Genomic DNA, 14,985 nt, shown 5'->3' on the forward strand with positions numbered 1-14,985 from the left:
CCTCTTGCTATTCCGTAGGTAAGCACCATGGTCTTGTGGTGGATGCGAGCTTAAACTGGAAGCCAGTGGATTGTGCAGAGGATTAGGGTTTGATGGCACAAGTGGGGAGCCCAGCCAATGGTGAGTTGTAGTAGTCCAGAAGGGAGAGGACATGGGCCTGGATTATGACCTGCGCCACTTCCTGTGTGAGGTAGGGTCGTAGTCCACTGATGTTTTAGAGCACGAACCTGCAGGAGCGAGTCACTGTTTTGATGTTTGCAGAGAACGGCAGTGTCGTACTGGGTCACGCAAAGGTTCTTTGCTCTCTGTGAAGGCGACACTGAAGTTGTCAACGGTGATGGAGAGTTCAACCCCAGAGGAAGAGCAGTTCCGTTCGAGGTTGAGCTTGAAATGGTGGACCGACATCCAAGTTGAGATATCTGCCAGGCACGCAGAGATGCGTGTTGCCACCTGAGTGTCAGAAGGGGGGAAGGTGAAAAGTAGTGTCATCCGCATAGCAATGATTGGAGAGACCATGTGAGGATATGACGGAGCCGAGTGACTTGGTGTGTAGAGAGGAGAGGACAGGGCCTAGAACCGAGCCTTGGGGAACACCAGTGGTGAGAGTACATGTTGCAGACACAGATCCTCTCCACGTCACCTGGTACTGTAGGAGTGGCCTACCAGGTAGGATGCAATCCTGAGTGGGTAGAGAAGAGGATCTGATGGTTCACAGTGTCTAAGGCAGTGATAGATCTAGGAGGATGATAACAGATCAGAGTCAGCTTTGGCAGTGACACATAGAAGAGCAGTCTCGGTTGAGTGACTCGTCTTGAAGCCTGACTGGTTAGGGTCAAGAAGATCGTTCTGAGAGAGATAACGAGAAAGTTGATCAGAGACAGCACGCTCAAGCGTTTAGAAAAGAAAAGAAAGAAGGGATACAGGTCTATAGTTTTTGACATCAGATGAGTCGAGTGTTGGTTTCTTGAGGAGGGGAGCGACTTGGGCCATTTTGAAGTCACAGCCAGTGATCACATCCAGGGGACACAGCCAGTGATCACAGCCAGGGGACACAGCCAGTGATCAGCGATGAGATAAGAGGGAAGTGAGGAAAGGCAGAAGGTCTCCAGAGATGGTCTGGAGAAGGGAGGAGGGGAGGGGGTTGAGCTGGGCAGGTTGTCGGGCGGCCAGACCTCACTAGTCGCAGGATGTCATCTGGAGTGAGAGGGGAGAAAGAGGTCAAGGCGTAGAGTAGTCCTGTGTGAGTGAGACCAGTGGACTGAATAGGATGAGTGAATGAGTAGCGGATGTCATCAACCTGGCTAACAAAGTCACCCACAGAGGAGGAGGAGGGAGGGCGTGGAAGATTAAGTAGGGAGGAGAAGGTGGAAAAGAGTTTCCTTTCATTCTATGTTGCTTTTCTTCCACTCAAGTCAGCAAGAAGACAACTGGCTCTTGATGACATCCGCAGTCTAGATTGAAGATAATAATTAGATTATTAGTTTGAATCAATTGTGTTGAGGCCTGAGGAAGGCCCTAAACAAGTCTCCAGCCAACTAAGTCATAGACTGTTCTCTCTGCTACCGCACTGCAAGCGGTACCAATGAAACATGTCAAGAACCAACAGGACCCTGAACAGCTTCTACCCCCAAGCCATAAGACTGCTAAATAGTTAGTTAAATAGATAGGTAAATAGTCCGGGTAGCTATTGGTTAACTATCTGTAATGACCCTTTTTACACCAACTCTTTTGACTCATCACATACGCTGATGTTACTGTTTATTGTCTACCCTGTTGCCTAATCACTTTATCCCTCCCTATATGTACATATCTACCTCAACTACTACTAAAGATGTCAAAGTGTTTTCACTAATTGTTTTCAGTATCTTAATGTTGTTTTTGTTTTGTGTTTTCTGATTGTTTCAGTGCATGCATTCAACAATTTGGACAAAGGACTTCCACAGGGGCCGCCATCTCCAAAGTGCACTCAAAAGGGGCTCTGAACTGGATTTAGTTGTTGTTATTTAAATGTTGTCATTCTCTTTTAAACTTTCATTGGTTAAAATGTCATTGCTCAGTTATCACTTGGCTCATGTAAATTCTGTAGTTGCCCCTTTAAACATCCTAAGGTGTTCACATTTCTCTCATGTAATTGAAAAAGACTAAATAACCTCTAGTGACTCCCCATCCCGCATGAGGGAGCGTAATCACCGACTGACACTAATTAGCATAACGCAACGGACATAAATATTCGTAGAAAATATTCATATTCATGAAAATCACAAGTGAAATATATTGAGACACAGCTTAGCCTTTTGTTAATCACCCTGTCATCTCAGATTTTCAAAATATGCTTTACAGCCAAAGCTAGACAAGCATTTGTGTAAGTTTATCGTTAGCCTAGCATAGCATTTTGTCCAGCTAGCAGCAGGTAACGTGGTCACGGAAATCAGAAAAGCAATCAAATTAAATTGTTTTCCTTTGATGAGCTTTCTTCACTCACGAGACTCCCAGTTAGATAGCCAATGTTCCTTTTTTCCAAAAATATTATTTTTGTAGGCGAAATAGCTCCATTTGTTCTTCACGTTTGGCTGAGAAATCACCCGGAAATTGCAGTCACGAAAAACGCCTAAAAATATTCCAAATTAGCTCCATAATATCGACAGAAACATGGCAAACGTTGTTTATAATCAATCCTCAAGGTGTTTTTCAAATATCTATTCGATAATATATCCACCGGGACAATTGGTTTTTCAGTAGGACCGATTGGAATAATGGCTACCTCTGTATTTTACGCGAGAATCACTCTGGGAGCCATCAGGTGACCAGTTGCGCAATGTAGCCGTTTACGGGTATTCTTCAACATAAATGCGTAAAACTACGTCACAATGCTGTAGACACCTTGGGGAATACGGGAGAAAAAGTAATCTGGTTGATAGCCCATTCACTGCTCAATAGGGACGCATTGGAACGCAGCGCTTTCAAAACTTTCAACTTCCGGATTGGATTTTTCTCAGGCTTTCGCCTGCAATATCAGTTCTGTTATACTCACAGACAATATTTTTACAGTTTTGGAAACTTTAGAGTGTTTTCTATCCTAAGCTGTCAATTATATGCATATTCTAGCATCTTTTCCTGACAAAATATCCCGTTTACTACGGGAACGTTATTTTTCCAAAAATGAAAATACTGCCCCCTAGTCACAAAAGGATAAACAACTTATTTGGGAAATACTCAGTATTTGCTCTTTTTTTCATTAGAATTCTGAGGATTTCAAGTATAGTATTGCACCACTTAGCATAATGTTTAATTGTGAGATAGATAAGAGTAAGTATTGGATTTATTTTTTATTTGTTAAGACATTGAATACATGTTTCGTTTAGTTTTCTCTGTGTGAAGCAAGTTCATTTGAAGTTATGTTATTTGTTTTCCGTACTCTCAAAGTAACCAAAAACCTGATGTAATTTGCATATTCATAATGAGTTTGCAGCAAATTTACAGAAAACAGTAGAATGCTCGCCACAAGTTTCCCAGAATTGTTTGCCAGAAGTCGCTGCATATTTGCCACAACAGTTTGCCACAAAACTAAATTGCATGTGAAGATATGTGGCAAAGCCTTGTCACAACTCTTTGCCAGAAGCCTGTTTTTTTGGTAAGGGTTTGTTGCTCCAGCTCCAGAATATTTTTAGTTCACCTGAAATTATGCTTTAGTAATAATGGTCCAACATTTACAAATGAGTTAGCTTATTTGTACATTTTATTTTAAAATTATATATTGATTCATTAAATGTTGATTCATTGAAGTGGAGTGTTTAAACTTGTTTTAATCGTTAACTTAAAACTATTATTCAGGATGAACTAATGTCAATGTTCATTCATCACAGATCACAATTCTGCAATAAAATGGGTGAAGGGGAACTGTCTCTAATTTGTGTTTCTGTTTTGCTTTCTCAAATGAACATGACCTTTTAGTCCAGTTGTGAGCTCTCCAATCTGTTGTATTTGATTGTCACCATCTCAGGATATCGGCTAAAGTGAACCCATTTTGCTAATTATAATGTCATGCATCACCAATGCAGCCACAGGCCTACAGTACGATGACATTAATGGCCTTATGGTATGAGCATGTGTAATGCACCCCTTGTCATTGTACATCTGAAACAGAAAACAGCTAAACTCACACATTGTTTGCATATTGTTGAGCTATATGTTCTCAATGTAATAATGATACCAGTAGATGATGTATATGAAGCTAACCATAAACCAGATTTTCTACATGTTTTATCTGACGTGAAATTGTTTAATGCAAATCTGACCCTTGTATTCTAGGCACATTACTGTAAATGAAAATAAGGAGCAGACAATATGTAGGCTAATAAAAAATTTTACAAAAGGGAAATAATGGGGTGTGGGGTATGTTGTAATTATACCTTGTTTATTTGCTGAGAATGATCTGAATTGCCTGGTTCACCTACTACTTTGCTGACAGAGTTCAGTGTGTCAAATCGGAGGGCATGTTGTCCGGTCCTCTGGTATTCTCTATGGTGGTATCACAGGGTTCAATTCTCGGGCCGACTCTTTTCTCTGTATATATCAATGATGTTGCTCTTGCTGTGGGCGATTCCCTGATCCACCTCTACGCAGACGACACCATTCTGTATATTTCTGGCCCTTCCTTGGACACTGTGCTATCAAACCTCCAAATTAGCTTCAATGCCATACAACACTCCTTCCGTGGCCTCCAACTGCTCTTAAACGCTAGTAAAACCAAATGCATGCTTTTCAACCGTTCGCTGCCTGCACCCGCACGCCCGACTAGCATCTCCACCCTGGATGGTTCCGACCTAGAATATGTGGACATCTATAAGTACCTAGGTGTCTGACTAGACTGCAAACTCTCCTTCCAGACTCATATCAAACATCTCCAATCCAAAATCAAATCTAGAGTCGGCTTTCTATTTCGCAACAAAGCCTCCTTCACTCACGCCGCCAAACTTACCCTAGTAAAACTGACTATCCTACCGATGCTGGACTTCGGCGATGTCATCTACAAAATAGCTTCCAATGCTCTACTCAGCAAACTGGATGCAGTTTATCACAGTGCCATCCGTTTTGTTACTAAAGCACCTTATACCACCCACCACTGCGACCTGTATGCTCTAGTCGGCTGGCCCTCGCTATATGTTTGTCGCCAGACCCACTGGCTCCAGGTCATCTACAAGTCTAGGTAAAGCTCCGCCTTATCTCAGTTCACTGGTCACACCCACCCGTAGCACGCGCTCCAGCAGGTGTATCTCACTGATAATCCCTAAAGCCAAAATCTCATTTGGCCGCCTTTCCTTCCAGTCCTCTGCTGCCTGCGACTGGAACGAATTGCAAAAATCTCTGAAGTTGGAGACTTTTATCTCCCTCACCAACTTTAAACATCTGCTATCTGAGCAGCTAACCGATTGCTGCAGCTGTACATACTGTAGTCCATCGGTATATAGCCCACCCAATTTACCTACCTCATCCCCATACTGTTTTTATTTTATTTACTTTTCTGCTCTTTTGCACACCAGTATCTCTACCTACACATGTTCATCTGATCATTTATCACTCCAGTGTTAATCTGCTACATTGTAATTATTCACTCCTATTTATTGCCTACCTCCTCATGCCTTATGCACACAATGTATATAGATTTGTTTTTTCTACTATGTTATTGGCTTGTTTATTGTTTACTCCATGTGTAACTCTGTGTTGTTGTCTGTTCACACTGCTATGCTTTAATCTTGGCCAGGTCGCAGTTGCAAATGAGAACTTGTTCTCACCTAGCCTACCTGGTTAAATAAAGGTGGAATAAAATCAAATGGCATGGAGGAGGATTGCGGAGATTGTTGGTGTTGATGGTGGGTGAAGAGAGATTTGCAAAAAAAAAGTCAAAGCCACAATTTCCTTTATCCAAAGTACCCATTCATGTGCATTTTACAAGTAGACCTATCTATATATATAGTTTAGTATAGGTAGTGAACTATAATCATCCTGACACAGGTATAATGAAAGTGCCTTAAGCTATACTATATGAGAATCATAATGTTAAGATACCATTATCCAATCGGTAGCATATTACACGTGAAATTCATGCATTTACGATCTTAGAATGTGTGTTACTGGTGGTTTCCATCCTTCAGTGGGCAAATATCACAATTTAATTTAGTCAACACATTCACAAATGGTTTGATCACTGCTTTTAGGTTTAGGTTGATTGAGGTTCAAGCAAACAGTGTTGTGCAAATCTCTACACCCACCACCAACAATCTCTGCAATCCTCTTCCATGCCATTGACCTGCTAATATAGAATTGGAAAACCAGACACGGCCATAATTTGCATAAAGTAGAGCAGAGCTCAACTTTTTCTACCGCTCTGCTAGCAGGGTTCTCGCCACTCACCTTCCACCAAATTCTCTGCATGCTCTCATTAAAAATGAATGGGGGCGGAACTTCTCCTGCCGAAGCGGCGTCTGGTCAAAATGCACTGGATTAGAAACACCAAAATACAGGTCATTTCGGAACAAAATTTTCCCCTTTACCAGGCTCCCCCTCAGAGGGGTAACACTTAAGAGAAATGAATGGCTGTCATGCTGGTAGTGAGGAGCATAAGGAGGAGAAGCTGTATCCATGTGGTAAATCCATTTTGCCTGCTCTCCGATGTATAGCTTCCGTCATGTCAAATAGCCCACATTAGCCTGCCTCCTCATGCAGGACTCACTGGGGGAGAAGAGGGGAGAGCAGATAGAGAGTGAGAGAGAGACAGATAGGGAGAGAAAGACAGAGAGAGAGACAGAGAGATTGAGAAACAGAGAGAGAGACAGAGAGATTGAGAGAGAGAGAGACAGAGGGAAAGAAAGAGAGAGACAGAGGGAGACAGAGAGAGAGACAGAGGGAGACAGAGAGAGAGACAGAGAGATTGAGAGACAGAGAGAAAGACAGAGAGAGACAGAGAGATTGAGAGACAGAGAGAGAGAGAGGGAGAGAAAGAGGGAGAGAAAGAGGGAGAGAAAGACAGAGAGAGACAGAGCCCCTTGAATTGAATTGAATTGAATTGAATTGAGAGACAGAGAGATTGAGAGACAGAGAGAGAGAGAGACAGAGAGAGAGAGAGACAGACAGAGGGAGAGAAAGACAGAGAGAGAGACAGAGCCCCTTGAATTGAATTGAATTGAGAGACAGAGAGATTGAGAGACAGAGAGAGAGAGAGAGAGAGAGAGACAGAGGGAGAGAAAGACAGAGAGAGAGACAGAGCCCCTTGAATTGAATTGAATTGAGGGACAGAGAGAGAGAGACAGAGGGAGAGAAAGAGAGAGAGGGAGTCAGAGAGATTGAGAGACAGAGAGAGAGAAAAAGAGAGACAGAGGGAGACAGAGAGAAAGACAGAGAGAGACAGAGAGATTGAGAGACAGAGAGAGAGAGACAGAGGGAGAGAAAGAGGGAGAGGGAGAGAAAGACAGAGAGAGAGAGACAGAGCCCCTTGAATTGAATTGAGAGACAGAGAGATTGAGAGACAGAGAGAGAGAGAGAGAGAGAGAGAGAGAGAGACAGAGAGACAGAGAGAGAGAGAAACCTTCCATAACAAAGCCATCACCTACAGAGAGATGAACCTGGAGAAGAGTCCCTTAAGCAAGCTGGTCCTGGGGCTCTGTTCACAAACACACCCTACAGAGCCCCAGGACAGCAGCACAATTAGACCCAACCAAATCATGAGAAAACAAAAAGATAATTACTTGACACATTGGAAAGAATTAACAAAAAAACAGAGCAAACTAGAATGCTATTTGGCCCTAAACAGAGAGTACACAGCGGCAGAATACCTGACCACTGTGACTGACCCCAAATTAACGAAAGCTTTGACTATGTACAGACTCAGTGAGCATAGCCTTGCTATTGAGAAAGGCCGCCGTAGGCAGACATGGCTCTCAAGAGAATACAGGCTATGTGCTCACTGTCCACAAAATGAGGTGGAAACTGAGCTGCACTTCCTAACCTCCTGCCCAATGTATGACCATATTAGAGAGACATATTTCGCTCAGATTACACAGATCCACAAAGAATTCGAAAACAAATCCAATTTTGATAAACTCCCATATCTACTGGGTGAAATTCCACAGTGTGCCATCACAGCAGCAAGATTTGTGACCTGTTGCCACAAGAAAAGGGCAACCAGTGAAGAACACACACCATTGTAAATACAACCCATATTTATGCTTATTTATTTTATCTTGTGTCCTTTAACCATTTGTACATTGTTAAAACACTGTATATATATAATATGACATTTGTAATGTCTTTATTGTTTTGAAACGTCTGTATGTGTAATGTTTACTGTTAATTTTTATTGTTTATTTCACTTTATATATTCACTTTATATATTATCTACCTCACTTGCTTTGGCAATGTTAACACATGTTTCCCATGCCAATAAAGCCCTTGAATTGAATTGAATTGAGACAGAGGGAGAGAAAGACAGAGAGAGACAGAGCCCCTTGAATTGAATTGAATTGAGAGACAGAGAGATTGAGAGACAGAGAGAGAGAAAGACAGAGAGAGAGACAGAGCCCCTTGAATTGAATTGAGAGACAGAGAGATTGAGAGACAGAGAGAGAGAGAGAGAGAGAGAGACAATGAGAGATGGGGGTTGGCAGGGGGTCATTCCCACCACAGTCTTACAGAGCTTCTCCGCACTCTGTACCAGAGGATTCTAAACATAATCTCTCTATAAAGGGCTGACTGCTTCAAAACATCACGGAGCTAGTCAACCCTCGTTCTGCCGTCAGTGGAGGCACATCACTGATGTATGCCATTACATGATTCTCGTAACAGTGAAATTAATCTTGTATGGACAGAAATGGAAGGAGATGAGGTATGATGTACAGTATGTACAGTATGTAATCAGTAGTGACTAAAGAACACAATTTACAAGCTGTATGGGTTTTTTTTCAGCTAATTTAAAAAATGTTCTAGAACACCTATTGAACTCCTGTAAACCAAATGAATCTGCTGACTGTAGATCTACCTGTCTCTCTCTCATTGGGGGCCTGACTCCCAACCGAAAGGTCGCTGGTTCTTATACCTGAGCTGACAAATCTGTCAATGTGACCTTAAAAAGGGCACTTAACCCTACTTTGCTCCAGGGGTGTCGTACTACTATGGCTGACCCTGTAAAATAACACATTTCACTGCACCTATCTGGTGTATGTAACAATAAAAATGTTTTCACTACTCAGAAACTGAGAGGTAAACGGGGAGAGCTACAATACGGCTCCGCCACGGACCCTCCAGGGCCCCAGAAACAACAGGACAGAGTGGGAGAGATACAGTACGGCTCTGCCACGGACCCTCCAGGGCCCCAGAAACAACAGGACAGAGTGGGAGAGATACAGTACGGCTCTGCCACGGACCCTCCAGGGCCCCAGAAACAACAGGACAGAGTGGGAGAGATACAGTACGGCTCCGCCACGGACCCTCCAGGGCCCCAGATACAACAGGACAGAGTGGGAGAGATACAGTACGGCTCCGCCACGGACCCTCCAGGGCCCCAGAAACAACAGGACAGAGTGGGAGAGATACAGTATGGCTCCGCCACGGACCCTCCAGGGCCCCAGAAACAACAGGACACAGTGGGAGAGATACAGTACGGCTCCGCCACGGACCCTCCAGGGCCCCAGATACAACAGGACAGAGTGGGAGGGATACAGTACGGCTCCGCCACGGACCCTCCAGGGCCCCAGAGACAACAGGACAGAGTGGGAATAAAGATGCCATGGCTTTAGAAGAACTATGTGCAATTATCCATTATGTGCAAGGCTCAGCTTTGCTCCCGAGTGGCGCTGCATCTCTGTGCAAGATGTGTCACTACAGTCCCCGGGTTAAAATCCAGGCTGACCATGATTGAAGTCCCATAGGGCGGTGCACAATTGGCCCACCATCGTCCGGGGTAGGCTGTCATTGTAAATACGAATCTGTTCTTAACTGACTTGCCTAGTTAAATAAAGGTAACATGTAAAAAATAAAAAATAAATTAAAAAGTGATGTCTCTCTTTTAATATTTCATTTTCAGACTCTCTGGGTGTTCTGAGATATGATTGATCCTTTAGTCTGATCGGCTAAATGCACACACACAGACGCGTTGTTCATGTCTTAGTGTTCTTTTGCAAATGAGGCTGTGAGGAGTAAATTATGGAAGGTATAAAGTCCAATAGCTGTTTCCCATTAGGGTTAAAAAGTTCTGGTAACTTTCTCCAAATGTATTGGTGTTCCAGTTTCAAACACATCAAGGATCTTTTTTTATCCATCAAAGGAATTCCTTGAGTATGCACACAAATGTTTCCTTCTATCCATCAAAGGAATTCCTCGAGTATGCACACAAATGTTTCCTTCTATCCATCAAAGGAATTCCTTGAGTATGCACACAAATGTTTCCTTATATCCATCAAAGGAATTCCTCGAGTATGCACACAAATGTTTCCTTCTATCCATCAAAGGAATTCCTCGAGTATGCACACAAATGTTTCCTTCTATCCATCAAAGGAATTCCTCGAGTATGCACACAAATGTTTCCTTCTATCCATCAAAGGAATTCCTCGAGTATGCACACAAATGTTTCCTTCTATCCATCAAAGGAATTCCTTGAGTATGCACACAAATGTTTCCTTCTATCCATCAAAGGAATTCCTCGAGTATGCACACAAATGTTTCCTTCTATCCATCAAAGGAATTCCTCGAGTATGCACACAAATGTTTCCTTCTATCCATCAAAGGAATTCCTCGAGTATGCACACAAATGTTTCCTTCTATCCATCAAAGGAATTCCTCGAGTATGCACACAAATGTTTCCTTCTATTCATCAAGCCACCCATTTGATTTGAGTGTCATCCAAAAAGTTTTTTATTATTACAAAAATCTCAAATCCAAGCACTGTTGTTATATTCGTTAGGTGTAATTGTGTACTGTTTAATGTTTAAATACTGATTATTCATGTTATTCACAGTTCACATATGAGGAGAGGCATGTTTTCACTGGAATATGGATATCCGCTTTGCTTGACTGTGAATAACACTTAATCAGAAGGTCAAGCAGTCAGTGTATTAGTGGAGCCCGAGGTGGGACGGACGGGTGAGGCTTACCGTGCCAATGACTTTGGGGAAGGGCGGCTCCATGTTCTCATTGACATGCATGCGAGGGGCGAACAGGGCTCTCTTCGATCTGTAGGGCTGGATCTGTCCAAGGCCAAGGATCTCCTACACAAACAAACACAAAGAGAGAGGGGTGGCATTCAAAACACATCACATTGAATAGGAAGGATGTACAGTAATGCACACTGAGCATGAGTCCATTCATACACACAATACAATCAAGTCACTGTACAGTTCATTGTGCTGCTCTTGTATTTCTTGCTCACATTGAAGAGTGTGTCACAACACTCATAATGTAATGGCTGTACAGTATTGTAAGCTCTAACACACACACACACACACACACACACACACACACACACACACACACACACACACACACACTCTGTAGGCATATGGCTTCCTATCCTCCTCTCATCTCCACCATGATGACCACTGATTGGCGGAAGAAAGGACATACAGGTAACTGCCAAAATAAAGGAAACACTTGAGTAAATGAGGGATACAAAGTCTATTGAAAGCAGGTGTTTCCACACAGTTGTGGTTCGTAGAATTTATGCCAAAGTGAATAGAAGCTGTTCTGATGGTTTGTGGGGGCTCAATGCTCTATTAAGATGCTATGTTGGTGTTTCCTTTATTTCGGCAGTTACGTGTACATTGATCCTGTCATTCTAACACCTGTCAGCAGCTGTCAGATAGGGTTGTTCTGGAGAGGCGGTGAAGAGAGGAGGCTATCTAAGACTGACACAGCAACCAGTACAGTCTTTAGAAACAGACATTCATTTGGATGGAATTACAATCTAACAACAAAATTAGACTGTTATAACCTTGAACAGTAAGTCATTAGGTTTGATGTAATTGCATTGTTATGCTTCCTTCAACAATCTAATTGACTCGATCTTTTCAGATTTGGGGGAGTAGAAAAAGAAAGGAAGATTGAAAGAGAGAGATACAGCGATATGAAAAGAAAGACCGAAGGAGAGAAAGATGAAAGATGACAATGCTCTCACGAAGACAACCTATTTACTCACTTTTTTTTATACCTATTGTTGATTCAGCTTAGAGCCTATTTGAAATGTTAATTTCCATCTTCAAAACACTACAGAATCTAGAGGAACAAGAAAAAGTGTCATGCTTTGTGACTCTAGTTCTGTCACAGTATGGAAAGACATTCCGTTTATATGTGTGTATGCGCGTATGTGTGGCTCACACTCTTTAGCCAATGTGCATTTGCAACTGTATGTAAACGTAATAAGTGGTATGGATAAGTAGCTTTTCTCCCTTGTACCTCTCTCTTCTTCTTTCCTCTCCTCGTTTCTCTTTCTCCTTTTGTAAGTTCTAATGCAATTAGGGCCCTTCTAGTAGGTAACGTTTTGGTGAAAATTATATTTGGCATTCACGCTATCGACTCAGGACTCAAATTGAACACATTTGCATAGCTGCAATGACCCAAGTGAGAGCACCAGGCTCTGGCTGTCCATTCAGCAGGACACATGGCCACATAATGCTGCCTCACTGCCCGCCAACACATACACAGGCAAAATGCCTGCATGAGCAATGTGAGAGCCTAAGACTTCAAAGGAGAAGTCGTGCTTTTGTGTACTCATAGATATACAATATAATAGCTAGAGACAGCGAACACACAGAACAGATGGTGGAGAAGCATAGTTGGATCACTCACCTGTAAAGTGACCAGTGGCAGGCGGGGAGCTGATATGACTCTTAACATGCTGTATATATGACAGTGGAGGACATTGGAGGAGTTTTAAACATGGCAAATTTACATTGTTCAAATTGACTGATGCTTTTGTATATTGCAAAATTACAGAAAAATGTAGCATTTCTATTACCACAGTGTAATCGCCACATGTATGAATAGGGCCAGGATAGGAGAGGAGAGTGTCACTGTGCTGTGCTGGCTGGGTGAGCAGCAGCCGCAGTACCAACGTGACGTGTCAGGGATGAGAGAACATCCAGCAGTCACCATCTCTCTCTATGTTTTACATACACTGTCTTTTTGACTTTCTCTCTCTTATTCTCCCTCTCCCTCTGTCCCTTCCCTCTCACCCTTCCCCCCTCTCTGTATCTATCTCTGCCTCCCTCCTCCGTGACAGCCCTGTGCCCACTCGGTAGAGGTCCTCCTGATCCCCGCCCTGGCATGAGGTATCCAATCAATCAAATGTATTTATAAAGCCCTTCTTACATCAGCTGATGTTACGAAGTGCTGTACAGAAACCCAGCCTAAAACCCAAACAGCAAGCAATGCAGGTGTAGAAGCACGGTGGATTGGATAACTCCCTAGAGGGCTGGAAGAAACCTAGAGAGGAACCAGGTAATGAGGGGTGGCCAGTCCTCTTCTGGCTGTGCCGGGTGGAGATTATAACAGAACATGGCCAAGATGTTCAAATGTTCATAGATGACCAGCAGGGTCAAATAATAATAATCATTGTAGTTGTCGAGGGTGCAACAGGTCAGCACCTCAGGAGTAAATGTCAGTTTGCTTTTCATAGCCGATTATTCAGAGTATCTCTACCGTACCTGCTGTCTCTAGAGAGTTTAAAACAGCAGGTCCATGCCCACGCTGCTACCAGAAACAACAGTTGGCGCCATGGCGACAGTCCGGTCAACAACCAGAAGAAGCAGTTGTCCTTCCTCTTTTATGGTACATCATACAGTTACAATCTTGTACGCAATGTTGTGCTGCGCTGTGAGCTGGCAGTGCTCGCCCCTGTTAGAATGACAGAGAGGGACAAGGTAGGATTCGTGTGAAACTGAAGGCGCGAACCACTGCTTTTAATCAGGGCAAGGTGTCTGGTAAAATGACTGAATACAAACAGTGCAGCTATTCCCTCCGCAAGGCTATCAAACAAGCTAAGCGCCAGTACAGAGACAAAGTAGAATCTCAATTCAACGGCTCAGACACAAGAGGCATGTGGCAGGGTCTACAGTCAATCACGGACTACAGGAAGAAACCCAGCCCAGTCACGGACCAGGATGTCTTGCTCCCAGGCAGACTAAATAACTTTTTGCCCGCTTTGAGGACAATACAGTGCCACTGACACGGCCTGCAACGAAAACATGCGGTCTCTCCTTCACTGCAGCCGAAGTGAGTAAGACATTTAAACGTGTTAACCCTCGCAAGGCTGCAGGCCCAGACGGCATCCCCAGCCGCGCCCTCAGAGCATGCGCAGACCAGCTGGCCGGTGTGTTTACGGACATATTCAATCAATCCCTATACCAGTCTGCTGTTCCCACATGCTTCAAGAGGGCCACCATTGTTCCTGTTCCCAAGAAAGCTAAGGTAACTGAGCTAAACGACTACCGCCCCGTAGCACTCACATCCGTTATCATGAAGTGCTTTGAGAGACTAGTCAAGGACCATATCACCTCCACCCTACCTGACACCCTAGACCCACTCCAATTTGCTTACCGCCCAAATAGGTCCACAGACGATGCAATCTCAACCACACTGCACACTGCCCTAACCCATCTGGACAAGAGGAATACCTATGTGAGAATGCTGTTCATCGACTACAGCTCGGCATTCAACACCATAGTACCCTCCAAGCTCGTCATCAAGCTCGAGACCCTGGGTCTCGACCCCGCCCTGTGCAACTGGGTACTGGACTTCCTGACGGGCCGCCCCCAGGTGGTGAGGGTAGGCAACAACATCTCCTCCCCGCTGATCCTCAACACTGGGGCCCCACAAGGGTGCGTTCTGAGCCCTCTCCTGTACTCCCTGTTCACCCACGACTGCGTGGCCACGCACCCTTCCAACTCAATCATCAAGTTTGCGGACGACACAACAGTGGTAGGCTGATTACCAACAACGACG

The 14,985-nt window shown here is 43.7% G+C and overlaps 1 protein-coding gene across 2 annotated transcripts in view; it reads right to left on the minus strand.

Moving 5' to 3' along the window:
* The window catches only part of cdh13 (cadherin 13, H-cadherin (heart)), a 527,392-nt gene that overhangs the window by 319,843 nt on the left and 192,564 nt on the right, over positions 1-14,985 (minus strand). For both annotated transcript variants that reach the window (XM_042301487.1, XM_042301486.1), the window contains exon 4: positions 11,142-11,255. In XM_042301487.1, coding sequence (XP_042157421.1) covers positions 11,142-11,255 — 114 coding nt within the window. The remainder of the gene's footprint in view (positions 1-11,141; positions 11,256-14,985) is intronic.

Source organism: Oncorhynchus tshawytscha, linkage group LG19 (genome assembly GCF_018296145.1).
Source record: "Oncorhynchus tshawytscha isolate Ot180627B linkage group LG19, Otsh_v2.0, whole genome shotgun sequence".
Taxonomy (NCBI): Eukaryota; Metazoa; Chordata; class Actinopteri; order Salmoniformes; family Salmonidae; genus Oncorhynchus; species Oncorhynchus tshawytscha.